At 42.0% G+C, this 21,767-nt stretch overlaps 1 protein-coding gene across 3 annotated transcripts; it reads left to right on the forward strand.

Annotated features, from left to right (window-relative positions):
* Positions 1-2,907: 2,907 nt before the first annotated feature.
* LOC143537382 (putative trehalose-phosphate phosphatase F) lies at positions 2,908-6,253 on the forward strand. Of its 3 annotated transcripts, XM_077031165.1 has the most exons (11): positions 2,908-2,996; positions 3,073-3,164; positions 3,375-3,529; positions 3,611-3,751; positions 4,275-4,472; positions 4,550-4,708; positions 4,800-4,877; positions 4,965-5,034; positions 5,616-5,686; positions 5,770-5,862; positions 5,957-6,253. In XM_077031165.1, exons 3-11 carry the CDS (start codon positions 3,434-3,436, stop codon positions 6,011-6,013), a joined length of 963 nt encoding a protein of 320 aa, XP_076887280.1. In that variant the 5' UTR covers positions 2,908-2,996; positions 3,073-3,164; positions 3,375-3,433; the 3' UTR covers positions 6,014-6,253. The 3 variants fall into 3 exon arrangements, with proteins under 3 accessions (XP_076887280.1, XP_076887279.1, XP_076887281.1); XM_077031164.1 differs by having other exon boundaries at positions 3,073-3,529; XM_077031166.1 differs by lacking the exon at positions 2,908-2,996 and having other exon boundaries at positions 3,076-3,166; positions 3,234-3,529.
* Positions 6,254-21,767: the final 15,514 nt, after the last annotated feature.

The following is a 21,767-nucleotide window of genomic DNA, read 5'->3' on the forward strand; positions in this document are numbered from 1 at the left end:
GAATGAGGATACGAGTCGATTGATGTAAAACTTACCATCAAACGGTGGCCCAAACGACTAAAGGATGTTTCAATTCCGATGTTTAAACTTTTAATTAACAAAACTCAAACTGTTTAACGCGCCATTTCGAGTTAAGTTTTACATCAGTCGATTCATATTCTCATTCTGATCAAAAGCCCTAAAATATCAACTTGAAATTTGAAAAAAACTTAACGTCGTTAAATTTTTTTTAACGAAGGTCCAATGAAAACAAATAGTGTGAAAGTTGGGACTAGTGACAGCTATTTTTAAAGTTGGGATTATTATCGGCCAAACAAAACTCAAACTGTTTAACGCGCCATTTCGAGTTAAGTTTTACATCAGTCGATTCATATTCTCATTCTGATCAAAAGCCCTAAAATATCAACTTGAAATTTGAAAAAAACTTAACGTCGTTAAATTTTTTTTAACGGAGCTTCAATGAAAACAAATAGTGTGAAAGTTGGAACTAGTGACAGCTATTTTTAAAGTTGAGATTATTATCGGCCAACTGTACCAAGTTGGGATTATTAAAATCCAATTTTCCATTTTGTTATGATAGTGGTATGACACTTTATCTATCTGACCGACTCGACCCATCCCGATCCGAAAGAATCAAGCACTAAAATATCCCGAACCCATAAGAAAAAATTTCTTACTCCGCCATTGAATTTACGATTTCACAAAACTCATTTAAAATAAAAAAACCCACAAGTGGTTCATATACGTTTGGTTCTAGAACAATAACAAATTGAAAGGAGGAGAGGTGGTTGCCTTGTTTAGCACGTCGTCGTGTTTGGTCTATCAAACTCTATAAATACCCACCTCCACCTTCCTCCCATTTCTCCCTCCCTCTCTCCATAATTTCTTTCTACCCATTCCTTATTATTATTATTATTATTATTATTATTATTATTATTATTATTTCACCCCCTCCCTAATTCATCATCTCGCCTCTCATTAAGGTATACGCTTAACCTAATATCTCATATTCATTAATCACAAATCATTACGCTGTGCATTGTTATCGCAATTTCATCTCCATTTTAATAATCATCGTCGTTATTATATCATATCATATTATATCAATCTATTGAGAATGAATGGATTCTGATCGAGATCTACACAACTGTAATGAATAACTGTGATTTTGAACGTCTGATTATAAAGACGTGCGGTTTGTCGGTTGCGGTTAATATATTGGCCGTTATTGAAATCTCATGCGTGTGTCTTAATCATTGATTATTATTATTTTGGCTTTACACGGTTTAAATCTGATTTCAGATTTCTGTTTAAATCTATAACTAAAACACTCGGTTACGATAAACTTCTAGTTGCAAGTAATTGATTAGTATTATCTATGCGCTGCATAATTGTTGATGCTGTTTTATAATAATAATAATAATAATAATAATAATAATAATAATAATATGAGTTAATAAAACAGGTATTGGTAGTTACTGAAATATCATGCGTGTGTCTTAATCGTTGATTATTGTTATTTTGGCTTTACACGGTGTAAATTTGATTTCAGATTTCTGTTTAAATCTATGCCTAAAATACTCGACTATGAATAAACTTCTAGTTGCAAGTAATTGATTTGTAACTCGGTATTGTGTATGAGCTGCATACATAATTGTTGATGTTGTTTTATAATAATAATAATTATTATTATTATGATGATGAATAGACAAGTAAAATTGATTTAAATGGTATTTAAACATAAACATATGGAGAGCATGATGGTTGCTGGTTATGGTAGTTGTGAAGTCACATCAAGAGGAGAAAGAACATGGTGATAACTGAGTCATATAGTTATTTCTTTTCTATATTTTAACAAGGAGGTGTTCTTTTTATGGAGGTTATGTGAGTATAATTATTAATTGTCTTTTCAAGTTTCAACTCACATATGATAGCACAGTAGATCCATGAAGAAATTACAGGTTTCCTACTTTACAGGGTCCACATCAGGGTCATGTGACAAGTGTGAAGACACTGTTTAACATTAAAGTGTTTGGTAGTTAATTATTATGTGAAACAAATAAAAAAAAGTATTGTTTCAAGCTTTAACAATTGTTTTCTGGTTACTTATATCATGTTTAATTGAATAAACTTCTAAAACAAGGCGCTGGATATGGATCTTTTAGCTGAGCAGACTGTTGTTTATATTATTAATGGAATCTTTGGATCCACTTCTAACACAACATTTAAAGTACAAAACATGTCTTTAATTCTTATTAATTCTTAACCTCTTTTATTAAGGTTGTCTTATGGATAAGGTTTCTAGATCAAGATAGTTCTGTTGTATTCTCATAATTGGTGCAAAAATTTCTATTATTTAGAAATTGAGGTTATCTTCATAATTGGTGCAAAAAGAGTACATGCTTTTGTGATTAAAAGAATCTGCTTTTTTATATAATCTTGAATTTTTTTAGTTTGTAATGAAATCCTTTCACATGACTCATATTTTGAACCCACCTGGGAATCTTTTTATCATCATAAAATACTAAGAATTTGAAAGAATAATATCTTGAACTTGCATCAAATTTTACTTTGAAATATACTATAGAAAACCCAAATATTGGATTTTTATTGATCTAAAAGGTATAAAAATAAAGAAATTTGGAGTTGGTACATCATTATGTAGCTAGTTTATATGCAACGCATATGAGTTTTATATGTAATGATTGGAGTATGACATCTTATTTAGTTTAAAGTACTTTCATATCCAGTTCCTTTCATTGTTCTGATGCTATTAAACCCAACTTTTACTTTCTGAAGCACTAACTTTGTGCTAAATGTAATTAATTGTAACATTGTTTTTTTGGTGTACTGCATTATGATGTTAATTATTCATGTTTTAGTAATATAAATACTTACCCTATTGTATTTGTCTCTCAGGAAGGAGTACAATTAAAGTTCCTGGAGTTTGAAGAGCAAACATATTCCTTATTTAATGCTTCACCTCTGAAAATGATGTATGTCAAGTTCCAATTTCATTTTAATATTTACTGTAACAAAATTCCCAATTATAATATGAATTCTGCATTGCAGATTTCAGGACGCTTGTGTTTAATGGAAAGCTCAACCAACACGAGTGATAAGAAAACGTTGAAGAGGTGGTTTTTTATCGATAAAAGGGTTGGGTAAAAAGTGTTTCAAATCTAATATTTTGTTTTGGTTTTGTTATTATTTATATAATAATAATCATCATCATCATATGGATTTGAAGCCAAAAAATGGTTCACCTGTTCTTACCGATCCTGCGATTATAAACAAATCTAGATTAGGGATTCATTCAAGTATGCTGCCTTATTCACAATCTGGCCCTTCATTCTCATCAAGTATTTTAACAGCTTCAAGAAAGAAGCCCATAAAGCTTGATGATGTTCGATCCAACGGTTGGCTTGATGCGATGCATTCTTCATCGCCTCCTCGTAAGAAAATAGTTAAAAATTTTGGGGTGGAAAGTGCATCTGATGACAGAGATGTAGTTTATAACTCTTGGATGGTATGCGTAATAGTTAAAAAAAATCTCTAGTAGTGTATATGTATAAGTATAAAACATGTATATGTATGCATAATGTTTCAGGTGAAGTACCCGTCGGCTCTTAACTCATTTGAGCATATTGTTAGTCATGCAAAGGGTAAGCAGGTAGTGATCTTCCTAGACTATGACGGGACACTCTCCCCAATTGTGGATGATCCGGATCGTGCGTTTATGTCTGCTGATGTAAGCATTTAAATTTGTTTTATCTTTAAATGTAACAAAACCTTCAAGGGGGTGACACAATAGTAGTTGTAGAGGTGTCAAACTTGTCAGATTGACGGGTTTCGTATTGGCATGTTGAATTGTTCAACCTGATCTGACCTGATTAACCGGATCTGTCAAACAGGTTGATGAGTAGTAATCAAGTTGTAAACATTTGAATTAGGTTGGTGGGCTGTAATATATGGGTTAAACAGGTCTTTTAACAGGTTGGTGGATTGAGTTCTTTAATTAAATTAGATAAACATCTCAACCTGAAAACTACCCATTTAAGTAAACACATTAACCCAAACACAACTCGATTAGTTACTTGTGCAAAAGCATCAATTATAACCCGGTCAGACGTCTAATTATGTAACTTGAACACGACCTGTTCGTCCAAATATGTCAAACGGGTTGACATGTATTTATTTAATTATAAATGTTTTCGTTGGGTTTGTGGGTTGTAATAGATTGGTTAAACGGGTTGACATCATATATTTTCCAGATGCGTGCTGCTGTAAAAAACGTTGCAGAGTATTTCCCGACAACAATAATTAGCGGAAGAAGCCGTGATAAGGTTCACGAGTTAGTTGGACTAAACGAACTCTATTATGCGGGGAGTCACGGTATGGACATTATGTTCCCTCTTCAGGACACATCATCTATTCACCATTCAAGTTACATTAGATCTACTGACAAACAGGTACTAATTACATCATTTAAATTCCTCTCATAAATAAAATCGTACACTTTTTCTAAAATTTATTAAATATTATATAGGGAAAGGAAGTAAACTTGTTCCAGCCTGCTAGAGAATTTATACCAATGATTGATGAGGTTTTTAGAACCCTTGTCGATGTTACTAAGGATATTCCTGGTGCAAAAGTTGAAAATCACAAGTTTTGTACCTCTGTACATTACCGTAACGTAGAAGAAAAGGTGGCGCGTTTAATAATATTAAAAAGTTTATGATGGTTTGGTTTATGGTTAATGAATAATGACAGTTTAATTATTATTAAACTGATTGCAGAGTTGGCGTACGGTTGCACAACATGTTCATGATGTGTTGAAAGGTTATCCTCGGTTGAAACTAACTCATGGACGGAAGGTATGCGTTGTAGATTACTTGTGTGTCCAGTAAGGTTCAATGTTGTAATTAAAGAAAATAAACGTTTGTGATTATGATTGTCAACAGGTTTTAGAGGTCCGTCCTGTAATTGATTGGGATAAAGGAAAAGCTGTTGAATTTCTTCTTGAATCACTTGGTATGCGTTAGTTATAGTTTACTTGTATCTCAAGCTGTTTTTTAGCCAAATCAAATATAGGGCCATCAGTTGTGTCAGGTTGGTGGGCTATTATAATGTTTTTGAATGGGTTAACAGGTCGACATGTTTAGTAAAAACGGGTTAAACTGGCTGATCTGTTTAGTTAAAATGAGTTAAACATGTCTAGTTAAACGGGCTAAAAAGGACGATTGGTTTAGTTAAATGGGTTTAAAAGGCCGGCCTGCTTAGTTAAATGGGAAACAGCTCAACCTATTTAGTTAAACCGGTAAAAACGGGCTAAAAAGGACGATTGGTTTAGTTAAATGGGTTTAAAAGGCCGGCCTGCTTAGTTAAATGGGAAACAGCTCAACCTATCTAGTTAAACCGGTAAACAAGTCAACCCAAAGACGGCCATTTATTAAATGTATTAGTTGAGCTGGTGGGCTGTATAAAGTGGGTTAAACGGGTCAACTGGTCAGTCATATTATTAAACGGGCTAAACAGGTCAGCCCAAACGCGCCCTGTTTGTTAAACGAGCTAGACACAACATAAAAACTTAACTAAATATAATATGTAAACAGGGCTAGGCAATAGTGATGACGTGCTTCCGATTTATCTCGGGGATGACAGAACAGATGAGGATGCATTCAAGGTACACTCAGTTATATAACAACTGTTTAAGCATAAGTCATTTCAAATTACGGTTTGACTTTATGGCTGACCTTAAACGTCTAGGTTTTGAGAGAATCAAACCGTGGATATGGGATTTTGGTGTCTTCTATACCCAAAGAAAGCAAAGCCTTTTTATCTCTACGTGACACTTTGGAGGTTCGGTTATAGTACTTGTTTTGACTTTTTAGTCAACCTGCTGACTCGTTTCTGTTTTTCGCTTTATATTGATTTACTTTGAATTTTTTTTTAGGTTTCGGAGTTTCTTAAGAGTTTGGTGAAATGGAAGGAAGAAGTAGATAAGGAGTAAAGAGGGTGTTTGGATATGGGTTAATATGTTAAGATATGGGGTTTGGAGAATAAGTGGTAGCCTGTGGGAACTGCAGGCTTGTTTTCTAGCAATGCATGTTCGCGCTTATGTTCTTTTAAGTTTATCACGAGTCGTGAAAGCGATTTCGGTTTTTATGTATTTATGTGGTTTGGTCTATAGACCTTAGTTATGTATGTTCTTGTTTTTGGAGTTCTCTTCATTGGATTTTGGACTATATTATGGATATGTTTCTATTGATTTTGACAAACTTATGGGTATCTTGTTTGGATTAGCTCAACCGTTGCGTTTAGTCCCTTGAAATAAAAGGTTAAAATGGCTATTGATTCAACTAGTAATGGCAAAATCGTGAGTTATGACATGTTCTCAAGAAGTGGGCTGTTAGGATGATTTTATGTTTGTTTGATTTGTTCAATTGAGTCTACGCAACAACCTACGGGTAACCAGGCGTCGAATTACATTGTCATCACCATTTTCTCCACCGATTGTATTCACTTGTCGTTGTCATTGAGCGTCATAAAACAAATGTAGTGAGTGGTTTGGTTTTGACAAATTATATATTTCTTTTTTGTTATGGAGTTATGTTGTGAATATGAATATTGACAACGATAAGAAGTTAGTCGTACATGATTGATATGTTATCGTATTTTATTAAATATTGAGCAAAAGTTTTATTAAATTCATACATTGTTGAGAGTATGTGTGTGCATTTTTTTAATTAAGAGTATGAGTGAAGAAACACTAAATGGCCCCGGCAGATTAAGGATAATCTAAAGGGCTAAGTAAATGTTTCCCACGAGGGTTAGGTCCGGCAAAGATGGTTATTCTTCTCGATCTGCAAAACAGACACCGTGAGCTCGTCACTGGGAAGGGGGGGGGGGTTCCTCCTTGTGACCACCCTCCAGCGTGAGAATCAGACTAGATTGCTCTGAATATAAGTGTATATTGAGAGAAATAGCTAGAGAGAAGATAAGATGATATGAGATGATGATACCGTTCCAAGGTGTTGGAGTATTTATAGCCGAAGGTAGGTTTCTAAGCAGGTACGGCCAGCTGTATAATATCCCTTTTCCACCAACTACGGGCTATATTCGTGCCACAATGGGAGTTGGTGGGTAGGCAGCGGCTGATAGTGACATTTTGTACTGGAGCGTGCTGCACCTCGTACTATTGTCGGTGAGCTGTCACCCTGTGATTGGTTCATGGGTCGCTTTTACCAGATCTTGTCTATTTGTCCATACCTTGGTAGGTATAGTACAAAAGATCTTCTGGAAGCGTACGGACTGGCTCTTTTGGGCGGGAATATTCCCGCCCTGCTCATTCCTTCTTCAGGTGACATTGCTGAAGAATTAGTGCCTTATGCGTGTAGCTTTACTGTTAGTGCGGGTAGCCTTCCTTCTTGGTTTGTACCTACAGCTGCGGGAACAGGCAGGGTACTGTGCCAAGGGAGGCTTTCCTACGGGAACAGCTGGCTTACTGCGTGTAAGGTCTTCATCTCTCTGAGCATGGTGGGTCCTGCGGATCCAGTTGGTCTTTGCGCAGACGTACCTCTTTAAGGTGAGTCTTGCGGGTCCAACTGGGCTTTGCTGGGACCTACCTCTTCAAGTCCCCCCAGTCCATTGTTCTTCTCATGAATTTTTAATAAGTGAAGTGAACTTTTGGACTTTAAGCAAGGGGTTTTGAAAAGGGGGTTTTCGTTTTTTAAGGTTTTCCGTGGGGATTCTTCCCGCGGTTTTCCTAATGTCACTTGCAGAAAATTCCCGACTTTTTCTGCATGATCTTTGGGTATGATGCGGGTAGGTGCGTAACCTCTCTGCAAGTCGAGAGCATTGAGTTTCACTTGTGTAGATTCTCCATGAGGTTTTGGTAGTTTGACATAGTGATCAGTTATGTTAAACAACCAATTCCACCTTGAAGCTTCAAACAATCTAGTTCTCAACGTTCCCGCCATGCGGGGGTGTTATTTCCCTTTCCGCAAGCATGATCCATAAGATCCATCTTGGGTTCAATTCCCTGCAAGTGTTGAGTATGTGAAGGGTTTCGCCTTGACACTGTACCCGCACTTGTCTTACGGTTCCTTGTTTTCCAAGGTATTTTCTTGGCTTCAATTCCCTACAAGTGCTAAGTATGTGAAGGGTTTCGCCTTGACACTGTACCCGCACTTGTTTTATGGTTTCTTGATTTCCAAGGTAAGGGGGCATATTCCCTCTTATATTTGAATCTTTTTGAATCTTTCTGAAATTCGAAGAGTTGGTGAAAGGATAAGGACAATCCAAACGGCTGAAGGGACGTTGGCGTCTTCTGACGGTTTCAGGACGTGCAGGGAGTTATGACGACGTGACAGCATGTGGTCAATCAGGACGCTTTTTTCAGGCGCGTGGGCGCGAGTTTCATGTCACGCGCCATTCTGACACCTGTTGCCAGCTTGCTTTATCCACGTGTCACCCTTTCATTGCACCTGCCCTCTCTCTCTCCACCGCATTAAATTCATCGCATTCATTGCGATGAGTATATAAGGGGGGAGAGGGTGCATCTCATTCCATACCTTCACTTCACTCTTTTCCTCTTAAAGCGATTTCCGGCGAATACTCATCCTTTCCGGCGAGTATTCTTCTGAAACCGCTCTTTTAACTTTTAAAATATGTCTTCTTCCACTCACGATCCTGAGGTTAACGTCGAGGAGTCTGACGTTTACTTCGAGAACCCGAGGTCTACGTCCGATAAGGACGATAAGAGTACTGCTGGCGAGTGCCAGTGTACTCTTTCTGTCGATGTGTATCATTACATCGTCAAGAAGTTCATGCTGGAGCCGTACGAGCCAGAGTTTCCAGAGCCCCACCAGACGGTGTACGATGCCCCAAAGGGCAAGATAGGGGTGTACGCCTCGTTCTTCATATATGGGAATCTAAGATTCCCATTAACGAAGTTCGTATACCGTGTTTTGGAGAAACACGGTGTGCATTTGACGGAGGTGCACCCAATGGTGATCGCTAAAGTTCGCCATTTCGAATGGGTGTGCCGTATTTTGGGCATCGAGCCCCGCGTCGATTGTCTGATGACCTTCTACACCTGGAGGTGCATCCAGGGTTGGTATACCCTTGTTACCCGGATCAAGGGGTTGAAGATCTGCGCTACCGAGCGTAGTCTTCGTTCTTGGAAGCGGGAGTTTTTCTTCATCTCCGCTCGCGTCGTCCCCATCGCGATGACGTTCAAGAATGGGCGGGCGTTCCCCATTCTTGAACGCTCCAATTACCAGGAGACAGAATGGTTTGCCAAGATCTCCCAGATCCAGACTCCGGTTTATCGCTTCGTGGATTCTGGGATGGTGATGCTCGGTATGAGCCGCGTGTGGAAGGATGCTGGGTCTGGGACGCCGCAAATACCCATCGTCCTTGAATACGGTTTGAACTATTTCCCTTACGGTATGCTCTGTCTTTTGTGTTGGTTTAGGGTTTTTCTTCTAACATTATCTTTTTTATTTCAGAGGGGAACGACTTACAGTCGCTCTTGCATCCGCGGGAGACTGGTGGTCCCGCTCGGTTGGGTACTCGTGATCTCGATGAGAACGAGTTGCCCATTCTGGAGCAAACGGCGGATATATTCGTAGAGGTCTACCCGCCGGGCCACGAAATTTTGAGTGCCACTCGACCAGGTAAGGAGTTTTTTAATCCTCGTCCTCTTCATGCTCAAACTTCTGCTGGAATTCCTCTGATTTTGTCATCTTCTGATGAGGGATCCGCAGATGGGCCTTTCTTTGTGAGGAAGAAGAAGGCTGCTGGCGTGAAGGGCAAGGCGAAGGTTACTTCCGTCAACCTGGGAAATCAGTCTGATTCCGAGACTGAAAGTGAGGAGGCGGCGGTGAACCTTGGTGGTGGCGAGACCATTGTCTCGGAGGTTGAGACGGCTGTCACCTCCGAGCAACCAAGCGTTGTGACGGTGACTGGCGTGAAGAGGCCAGTTCCATCGGGTTCGTCTCCGCCTGTCAGGTCTTTCAAGATTAAGAAAACCCGTAAGTATATTTTTTGTGTACCTTTTCCGCATTTCTTTCCGCCATTGTTTTTAATATTGTTCTTTATGCAGGAGTGGACGTATCCGCTTTCCAGAGCGGTGCGGGAGGAAGCAGTTCAGGACCCACGACGATAGGTTTGGTCAACCTATCCTAGGCGATGACCCAGGCGGCTGCGCCTGTTTCTGGTGCTGGTTCAGTTGCTCTTACTGTTGAAGCAACTGTTCCAGTTATGATGTCATCTCCGCCGGCCGTCAGTGCCATCTTCACTACATCCTTCACCGGACCGGCGGTGATATTTTCCGCGAGCAGAGCTGCGGCGGCTACCACGGTTGTAAGTTCATCTCAAATGAGTTCATCTCCGATGGTCTCCGCCTCCATGGCTTCTACATTGTCGCGTTCGACGCCAGCGACTACCTCGTCCTCGGCCGGTGCTTCAGGTATGTTTAGAGTTGGGACCTCTAGACTTACCTCTGTTGATGAGGGAGTCCAACCTTTGCCTCCTTCCCATCTCCTTGACCTTTTGGATGGATATCCTTTAGGTTCAGGTGATGGGTTTAGCGGCTATCGGCCTGTTGTCGACCCTACAGGTGCATGGGGTTACTTTGGCCTTTTTTCCATTCTTATCATTTTTTCCTAACTGTTTTTTGTTTTTGCAGTTTCGGATTCCAATGAGGTGTATGCTCCAAGGTGGAATATCCGCCGAGGAACAACCCTAAGGACGGCTGCGAACTGTGTCGACTGGGCGCGCCATGCCACTCCAAGCGGTGCGTTGGGGGAGGCAATGGCTAGCTACCAGGAGGGTAGGCTGTCCAACGAGCTCCGAATCCTCCTCGCCCGGATGCAGCCGCGCATCGAGTTGCTTTGTCGTGAAAACGACAAGTTAAAGACTGCGCGTAGCCTGGAGGTGGCTCAGGCGCGTTCGCTGCGGGAGGAAAACAAGAGGCTCGCCGCCATTGCTGCGGAGAAAGAGAAGGCCTTCAAGGACCTTGAGGTCGAGATCCAGGCCAGGCATGAGGCCCGTTCCAAGGCTACCCAAGCTGTTAACGAACAGCTTAGGTTGGCCAAGGAAACTGCGCGTAATGCGACCGAAAGGGCCACCAAAGCTGAAGCCGTTGCTGAGCCTCTGCGCGCTGAGAACGAAGAGCTTAAAGCCAAACTAGAGAAGCTTCAGCAGGCTCATGATGCTTTGGCTTTAGAAGATGCCAAGAAGCTGCAAGAGCTCTTGGATCAGAAGGGTATGCTTGATCGCACTGAGCGCAAGCTTAAGGGCGTTGAAGAGGATGCTGCCAAGGATGTGTTGCTTGCCAACCTCAACAAGAATGAAGCCGAACGCGCCCGCGATCAAGCTGAAGCTACCCTACAAGAAGCTCTGGCCAATAAGGGATGGCTTCTACGAGAAGCGTTGCCACAGGTACGCATAGTTCCTTAATTTCTTTGCTTTACGCTTCTTTATACTTAGAAAAGTTTTATATATATATATATATATATATATTTGTAGGTTATGCATCGGATTTTCGCGAACACATCTTATGACGATGCCATGAGTGCATCCCTCAACGCTTCTCATGAGGATGGGGAGAAAGCTGGTTTCCCGCTTGGTCTAGGATTTGCAGAGAAGGGCATCCCGCCTTCTAACTTTCCTTTATACGATGTTGACACTGAAGCTGCCTACGACCAAGCCGTGAACCAGTATGCTGCTTTCCCGCATCCGGTTGTGGAGAAGGTGAATGAAATTGCTGCTGCTGATGACGGGCTAGCTGTTCTCAAAGCTTTCCTTGAACCGCCGCAGCCAACTGATGGTGCGGGTTCAAGTGGGTTCGGAGGGAGTGGTCCCGAAGCTTGAACCTTGAGATCCCTTCCAACCGTTAGGGTAGATTTGTATTTTTGTAGGCGGGTATATACCTAGCCATTTTGTAATGTTTGAACTTTTATTGTGAATATAAATGTTTTGTTAACGCCTTGCCTTGTAAACATTATATGACTTGCTCATGCATATTTTAGTTTAACTTAGCAATTTTCTAAGTGTTTTGAATAAGTTAACCTTTCGACGCGTGATTGATAATAGGTTAATGTTCAGTTTCCTTTATCATGATTGTGCGGGTAGGACCGTCACTTTCACTTAGTAGGATGACCAAACTTCACCTATATCTGACCTGCGTGAAGGTTTTCCTCATCTTTTCCTTAGAAATTTTCTACCGTTTTTTGTGTTTATGCGGGTTTTTGCTTCTTTCCACACGCAACGACTTACTTCCTCCCTCACTTATTTATGCGGTGAATACCGGCATATCAGTGTGGTCAGTTCATAAGTATTAAAGGTAAGGCTATCAACACAATGTGATAAGGAGAATCATTTCCATTAGAAGTGGCTCTAGGCCTTTTCTTTACAAGTTTGGAATTGATCTACATGTAACATCTGCGTAATTGAGCTCCATTCCATGTTCTTGGGATGGGAGTGCCATCGAGCCTTTCGAGCCGGTATGCGCCCTTTCCCAAAACTTCTTTAATAATGTATGGCCCTTCCCAGACCGGGGCCAGCTTTCCTGGGCGCTCTTGGTTCGAAGCCTCGTTGTTACGCAGTATGTAGTCTCCGACATTGAAGTTGCAGAGTTTTACCCGCGTGTTGTAGTACTTTTGCATTTGTTGCTTGTAGTTCTCTTCACGCGCTGCGGCTAAGTTTCTGCGTTCTTCGGTTAGCATAAGGTCTAACCGTCTTTCCGCATCATTGTCTTCTGGTTGAGTTATGACTCTTGGTGAGGGTAGACCGATCTCGACTGGAACCATAGCTTCAGTGCCATAGGTGAGGCTGAACGGGGTTTCACCCGTGCTTGCCTTTTTTAGCGTTCTGTTCGCCCAAAGGACGTGTGGAACTTCGTCCACCCAGCCGGATCTATGCTCCAAGAGTGTTTTCTTTATGCCGTCGACGATGCTCTTGTTTGCTCTTTCCACCTCACCATTACCCTGCGGGTGTGCCACTGAGGTAAAGGTGTGGGTGATTTGAAGTTCTTTCAGCCACTTTTGTAGCTTCTGGTCAGCAAAGTTGGTGCCGTTATCGCTCACCAAATTCTGTGGAAGTCCAAAACGACAAATAATAAATTCCCAAATAAATTTTTTGATATGTTTTGCGGTTGTTTGGGCTAAGGGTTATGCTTCTATCCACTTGGTGAAGTAGTCGATGGCTACCACTAGGAACTGAACGTTCCCTGCTGCTGTTGGAAATGGGCCTGTCACATCGATGGCCCACTTCTGGAATGGCCATGAAGAAGTGACTGGAACAAGTTCGTTCTTCGGGCAATGCGTGTTGGGTGCGTAGAGCTGGCAGGATCTACATTTTCTGATGTAGGCCAGCGCATCCATATGCATCCCCGCCCAAAAGTATCCCGCGTTGTTTAGCTTAGCTACAACTGCGTGTGTGTAACACCCCGACCAAAGGCGGATTATACATCGGGGCGCCACATATTGTTTCATTACTCGTGACACTATTGGGTGTCAATATTTAATAAATACATTTATTCGCGCACGCGCAAGGTAAACACAAGATAACATAAATCATCATAAATCAATATATTATAAATCATAATATTCGAACAGCAATAACTTGTCTTGATACATTTTAATCTAGGTCCAAAATAAAGAAAACTTCCTATGTGTCCACAAGCTCCAAAACAGCTACTGCAAACCTGAACATGTGTTAAAATAAACGTCAAACACTTGCGTGTTGGTGAGAAATCAAGTTTAATAGATAATAATAGATAACAATAAATCTGCGCGCAACACGTGTATGTCTGGTGTTTAACAAGGGTGCAATCAGATTGTGATCAAGCCTAGATAGATCATAGCTCATAGTTCATAGTTCAATCCGTGCTCCCAATTGAGCACAAAAACGAGAAAACATCTGTGCAAGTGTAAACAAAGAAAACCGTAAACGATAGGTCTCCCGTGTTCATCTAATGGATCCATGAAAACTTCGGAATAGGCCGAACAAAGCGGTTAATGATACACACATACAAATAAACAGCCAAGTAAACGTCCTCAACACATGGGATACTGCGCGACTAAAGTTCATAAACAAGTTTAAGACTCTAAGTTTGTATGAACACATGAACATCCCAAAACATTAAAAATAAAAAGGGATTAGGTACGAGATTACTCACTTGATAAATGATGCGGTGTAAGATAAAGCAAGAACCAACTTTAAACAAGCACTAGTTAACCTATAAACAAGATTATTGTTTTAATGATTTGTTTTAAGTCTTGATTATAAGTTAGCATAATTAATAAGTAAATTATTATATATAATATATATTACCGGAAAAGCAGGGTAGAACAGGGAGGAAGACGGAGGCAGAGAGGGAGGCGGCAGAGAGAGCAAGGAGAACAGGAGAGATTAAGTGTTTTGTGTGTGTAGTGTTAGGAAAATAACATTATTATTTATAGAGAAACCCTAGGGGACACAATCCCTAGAAAAAGGGGAAAGATCTCAAAAAGTAAAAGATTCCAAAAGCAAAAGATATCAAAAGATATGGCAGCTGCAGGGGGCAAGATAAAGCTGTCAGGGAACAGTAAAAGCATGGGCGGGTCAGATAAAGGTACTGGTCAAGCATGGAAAAAGCAGATCTCCAAAGATAATGTCAGTCACTTTTTCTGCCAACCAATGGGGTTGGTGCGCATGCTGCGCCGAAAGTAACTTTTCAGACATAAAGCAGATTAGGTCAACGGCTCAAAAGATAAGACATCACAAAAGCAAACGGCTAGATTAAACAGAAGAAAACTCAAAGGGTTTAGCGCGAGAAAGCTCGAGCGCACAGGCAGACACAGAAGGTCAAGAGAGCGCGAGCGCGAAGGCAGACAGAACCAACCTTAACGCGTCGCGGGAAGAACTACATTTCTAAGCGCGCCGCGGGAAGAATCACATTTCTTAGCGCGCCGCGGGAGGAACTAAAATTCCTAGCGCGCCGCGGGAAGAACTATAATTCTTCGCGCGTCGAGGGATGAACTACGATTCTTAGCGCGCTGCGAGAAGAACTACAATTCTTAGCGCGTCGCGGGAAGAACTACCGTTCTTAGCGCGCTGCGAGAAGAATTACAATTCTTAGCGCGCTGCGAGAAGAGTTCGTCTCGCGTATCGCTGTAACAGGTGGTCTTCACGCAGGATTCCTTGTAAGGGGTCTGGCGCGTGGAGCTGCGCAGACAACCTTAGGCGGGAAGGAACAAAGGACAAGCAAAGAGTTAGAAGAAAAAGAGGGAAACAAGGCGTAAGGGCGGGACGGCGACAAGAGGGAAAAGAAGGCGGAAAGAGAGGAGAGGGACGGGACGGCGGAAAGAAAGAGAGAGAAAGAGGCGGGAAGGAAAATATATTATTATTATTAAAAGTAAAATATAAGCATAAATAAATATTAAATCATAAAAGAAAGAGATCGGGTCAGAGAAACGGGTACCTGGGTCGGGTCGGATTGGGGCAGATGTTACAGTCTCCCCTACTTTAAGAAATTTCGTCCTGAAATTTATCTCGAAGTAGGTTGCGCAGAGAACAGGTGCGGGTACTTGATCTTCATTTGATCTTCCCTTTCCCATGTAAACTCGGCTCCGCGCTTGGACTCCCAGCGAACTTTCACGATAGGGATGCGACTGCGCTTGGTTTGCTTTACCTCGCGATCCATAATCTCAACAGGCTTCTCAACGAAATGCATAGTTTCATCAACTTGAACTTCATCAAGTGGAATGTGAAGGTTCTCGTCAGCTAAACACTTCTTGAGATTGGATACATGGAACGTTGGATGCACATTACTGAGCGCGGGCGGCAGGTCAAGTCTGTAGGCAACTTTTCCCACACGCGCGAGAATCTTGAATGGACCAACATAACGAGGAGCAAGCTTACCTTTCTTCCCAAAGCGGACAACACCTTTCCAAGGCGATACTTTGAGGAGAACAAGATCACCAACTTGAAATTCGAGAGGCTTTCGCCTACGATCTGCGTAACTCTTCTGTCGGCTTCTGGCAGTCAGCAGATGATCACGGATCTTGGCGATTTTATCGGTTGTCTCTTGAACAAGTTCGGGTCCTGTGATTTGAGCTTCTCCCACTTCGTTCCAACAAATCGGGGAGCGGCACTTACGACCGTAAAGTGCTTCAAATGGGGCCATACCAATACTGGAATGATAGCTGTTATTATAAGAGAACTCGATCAAAGGCAGGTGCGAATCCCAATTACCTCCAAAATCAAGAACACAAGATCGGAGCATATCCTCAAGAGTTTGAATAGTTCGCTCAGACTGACCGTCAGTCTGAGGATGATATGCCGTACTCATGTCCAAGCGAGTTCCTAGCGCAGATTGGAGAGATTTCCAAAAGCGAGATATAAAACGGCCATCGCGATCGGATATGATGCTCAAAGGAGTACCATGGCGGCAGACAATTTCCTTGACATAAAGCTGCGCGAGTTGCTCAACACGGTAGTTTTCACGAATGGGCAGAAAGTGAGCAGACTTAGTCAAACGATCCACTATTACCCAAATGCTATCATGTTTGCTTGCTGTCAAAGGTAACTTGGTAATAAAGTCCATCGCTACACATTCCCAATTCCACGTAGGAATTTCAGGTTGTTCGAGCAAACCAGATGGGCGTTGGTGTTCAGCTTTTACCTTAGAACAAGTCAGGCATCTAGCTACGAACACAGCAATATCCTTCTTCATACCGGGCCACCAATAAGTAATGCGCAAATCCTTGTACATTTTATCGGCGCCAGGATGAACGGAATACCGAGATTTGTGCGCTTCACTCAGGATATCAGCGCGAAGATTCTCATCAAAGGGAATCCAGATGCGATTAAGATAACAGAGAATTCCACTCAGATTTGGCACAAAATGCGCTTCCGCGCCACACGCTAACTCGGCGCGAAGGTTACCATTACTGATGGATGCGCGCTGCGCGTCACGAATACGCGATTCAAGGTTGCTTTGAATCGGCGCGAAGTGAAGCTGGGTGCGCGGCAAGATACAGTTAAGTTGGCAGGGTTTTCGGCTGAGCGCATCGGCTACCACATTAGCCTTACCAGGATGATACCGGATCTCACAATCGTAATCGCTGATGAGTTCGTTCCATCGGCGTTGCCTCATGTTGAGTTCCTTTTGATCAAGGATATGCTGAAGGCTTTTATGGTCAGTGTAGAGGATACACTTAGTACCATAAAGGTAGTGTCTCCAGATCTTCAAGGCAAAAACAACTGCACCAAGCTCGAGATCGTGAGTTGTATAATTCTTTTCATGAACCTTAAGTTGCCTTGATGCGTAAGCGATAACCTTGCCTCGTTGCATAAGAACACAACCGAGACCTTGGTTGGATGCATCGCAATACACGACAAAATCATCATTACCCTCAGGTAGCGCAAGAACAGGAGCTTCACACAACAATCGCTTGAGCGATAGGAAGGCTTCTTCTTGCTTCGAGCCCCAAATATAAGGTTTACCTTTGTGCGTTAGAGCTGTTAAAGGCAATGCGATCTTTGAGAAGTTCGAAATAAATCGCCGGTAGTAACCAGCTAAGCCCAGAAAGGAACGGATCTCAGAAGGAGAGGATGGCGTAATCCAGTTCTTGATTGCTTCAATTTTGGATGGGTCGACATGGATACCCATCTTGTTGATAACATGGCCAAGAAACTGTACTTCATCAGACCAGAATTCACACTTGGAAAGCTTAGCATAGAGCTGCTCGGTTCGAAGCTTTTGCAACACCAACCGAAGATGTTGCTCATGCTCGGCCTTGGTCTTAGAATAAATCAGAACGTCATCGATAAACACAATCACGAATTTATCCAAGAAAGGCCTACACACCCGATTCATTAGATCCATGAAAACGGCGGGTGCGTTGGTTAAACCGAAGGACATGACCAAGAATTCAAAATGGCCATAACGAGTTCGAAAAGCAGTCTTCGGAACATCTTCATCGCGGATGCGCAACTGGTGATAGCCAGAGCGGAGATCAATCTTGGAGAAACAAGAGGCACCTTGGAGTTGATCAAAGAGGTCGTCAATACGCGGTAAGGGATACCGGTTTTTAATGGTGAGTTTGTTCAACTCGCGGTAATCAATACACATGCGAAACGATCCATCTTTCTTTTTAACGAACAACACCGGAGCACCCCAGGGCGAAGAGCTAGGGCGAATGAATCCTTTAGCAGTCAACTCTTGAAGTTGGCTTGCCAATTCTTGCATCTCAGCGGGCGCAAGACGGTAAGGAGATTTAGCTACGGGGGAAGCACCAGGGACAAGATCAATACGGAACTCAACTTCACGAGCGGGAGGGATACCAGGAAGATCATCAGGAAAAACTTCAGGGAAATCACGCACAACAGGGATATCGCGAAGCTTCTTCTCTTCAGCAGGTTTGACCACATGGGCTAAGAATGCAACACACTTCTTCCGCATAAGCCTTTGGGCTTCGGCGCAAGACATAAGCTTAAGACCGCGGGAGGGTTTTTCGCCGTAGATGTGAAGATCACCATTTTCTCGAGGTATGCGAATCAACTTCTTGGCGCAAATAACTTCGGCGCGATTATTCGAGAGCCAGTCCATACCAATAATAACATCAAAGCTTCCAAGAGGCATGGGGATGAGGTCGATCAGAAAATCGTTTTCGTTAAGGTTAAGCGTGCAATCTTTAATCACCGAGTTAATTAAAACAGTTTCACCGTTAGCCAATTCAACTGAAAAATCTTCTTTTAAATCGCTGCGCGGTCGCGCAAGCTTCTGCTCGAAGGCGCGAGAGATAAAACTTCGATCGGCGCCAGTATCAAAAAGTACAGAAGCATAAAATCCGTTAAGCAAAAATGTACCATTAACTACGTCATTATTCGCTTGCGCTTGGTGCGCGGTTATATTAAAAGCTCGTCCGCGTGTCACTTGGTTTGAAATCTGGTTCACCGGATTTGCTTGCGTAATCTGAACTTGTAGTCTTGGGCACGCGTTCCGGAAATGACTGGGATCACCGCAGTTAAAGCACGATCTGGGTCGTGGGTTTTGGTAGGTTGGTTGTGGATTCTGCGGGTAGACTGGTGGTGTTGGCGCAATTGGATTGGCGGGAGGGACTCTACAGTATTCGGCAGAGTGACCAACGCGGCCACATCGGTTACATTGTCGACACGGGGTTTGGGTTGGGTGGTGAAGTCTACAGGTTGGGCAAAAGGGTTGATTTCCTGTGTAAGGTTTCTTAGGTGGCGGGGCAGGGAGTGCGGGATTGGTTAAGGCATAGTTGTGGACTACAGGAGGTGTTGGGTTGGCTGACAGAGGGTTAGGCGCGTAAACTGGAGGTTGGTAGATGGGTTGCTGGACTATGGGCGGGTTGGTAAGCACATAGGCCTTGCGCCTGCGCTTGAGGTTGTTACGGTTTGAGGGTTCTGGTTTGGTTTCTGTTGGTTCAGGGGCAGTCTTGGTGAGTTTGGTCTTTTCTGTTCCCCGCAGGAACAGGGTTCCTGCTCTGACATGGTTGTCGCTGAGCACAGCGGCCAACTCGATGGCGTCAGAGAGGGTTACTGGGTTTCTGGCCCATACAGAATCTTGAATTTCCATGGGGAGACCCCCAAGGAATTTCTCTATGGCTCGGCGGGAAGGGGTAACAAGGTGAGGGACCAGCAGGCTTAGTTCATGGAAGCGCGTCGCGTACTCGCGCGCTTCACCACTGTACTGCTTAAGATTCCAAAATTCCTCCTCCAGGCGCTTAACTTCGTTGGGAGGGCAGAATTCTCGCGTAAGAATTTCCTTGAATTCCTCCCAAAGCATGCTGGAAGCAGCTTCTGCGCCACGCGCATGAGCTACTCCATTCCACCATGTAAGCGCTCTAGATTCCAGGACACTGGAAGCATACAGGGTTCGTCTGTCTGAGGGGCATTGGGTATGGAGGAAAGTGTTTTCGATTTTCTCAAGCCACTGGAGCATCACGGTGGCTCCTTCAAGACCTGTGAACTTTGGAGGGTTACCCGCGTTAAAGGATTTAATGTTGTAACTAGAGGTATTGTTTTGGCTCAAGGCTTGGGCTATCGCGGCGGCCATTTCCTGGGAACGTTGCTGTCTACGCATGCGCGAGGCTTCTCTTCTCTGAAATCGGCGAGATAGCGGAGGCATTCTATAAAAGTTTTAATTTTTAGTTAATATCTTGGTTTTATCGCAAAGTATAACTTTATAAAGCTCGGTTTCGCAGAGTTAGATACTATCAAAAGTTAAAGTAAAATAAATGACTTTAAATGCAGACTTAATTAAGGTAACAAATTCGAATCGAGAATCGACAATTCATGTATCACCATGATCTTCCAAATTCTCAATTTAAAATGACGAGTAAACGAGTATTGGAGATTGACGATTCATGTATCACCATGACTTTTCAATCCTCAATATAAAATATACAAGAAAATGAGTATTGGAGGTTGACAATTCATGTATCACCATGACTTTTCAAGTCTCCAACCTCAGAACATAATCGTAAATGGAAATTGAAAATCAACTATTCATGTATCACCATGACTTTTCGGATTTTCAATCCCAACAAACGAATATGTAAGTAAAATCAATAAAAATCGAAATTCAACAAAAATCGAAATATCGCGAAATAAAACATAAAATCATATACTGCGCAAGCGCGAGCATATTCATAAATAACGAGTAATTAACAATAAGCGCGCAAACATGAGATTTCTCTCATGCGCGAGAAGGGACTCTTAGGTATTCTAGGCCGCTACGTCTAACCACCTATCCTAAAGTCAACGAGCTCTGATACCAATCTGTAACACCCCGACCAAAGGCGGATTATACATCGGGGCGCCACATATTGTTTCATTACTCGTGACACTATTGGGTGTCAATATTTAATAAATACATTTATTCGCGCACGCGCAAGGTAAACACAAGATAACATAAATCATCATAAATCAATATATTATAAATCATAATATTCGAACAGCAATAACTTGTCTTGATACATTTTAATCTAGGTCCAAAATAAAGAAAACTTCCTATGTGTCCACAAGCTCCAAAACAGCTACTGCAAACCTGAACATGTGTTAAAATAAACGTCAAACACTTGCGTGTTGGTGAGAAATCAAGTTTAATAGATAATAATAGATAACAATAAATCTGCGCGCAACACGTGTATGTCTGGTGTTTAACAAGGGTGCAATCAGATTGTGATCAAGCCTAGATAGATCATAGCTCATAGTTCATAGTTCAATCCGTGCTCCCAATTGAGCACAAAAACGAGAAAACATCTGTGCAAGTGTAAACAAAGAAAACCGTAAACGATAGGTCTCCCGTGTTCATCTAATGGATCCATGAAAACTTCGGAATAGGCCGAACAAAGCGGTTAATGATACACACATACAAATAAACAGCCAAGTAAACGTCCTCAACACATGGGATACTGCGCGACTAAAGTTCATAAACAAGTTTAAGACTCTAAGTTTGTATGAACACATGAACATCCCAAAACATTAAAAATAAAAAGGGATTAGGTACGAGATTACTCACTTGATAAACGATGCGGTGTAAGATAAAGCAAGAACCAACTTTAAACAAGCACTAGTTAACCTATAAACAAGATTATTGTTTTAATGATTTGTTTTAAGTCTTGATTATAAGTTAGCATAATTAATAAGTAAATTATTATATATAATATATATTACCGGAAAAGCAGGGTAGAACAGGGAGGAAGACGGAGGCAGAGAGGGAGGCGGCAGAGAGAGCAAGG

Source organism: Bidens hawaiensis, unplaced genomic scaffold, assembly GCF_021521415.1.
Source record: "Bidens hawaiensis isolate Kalapana, Puna unplaced genomic scaffold, B.hawaiensis_p1.1 tig00011186_1, whole genome shotgun sequence".
In the NCBI taxonomy this organism is placed as follows: domain Eukaryota; kingdom Viridiplantae; phylum Streptophyta; class Magnoliopsida; order Asterales; family Asteraceae; genus Bidens; species Bidens hawaiensis.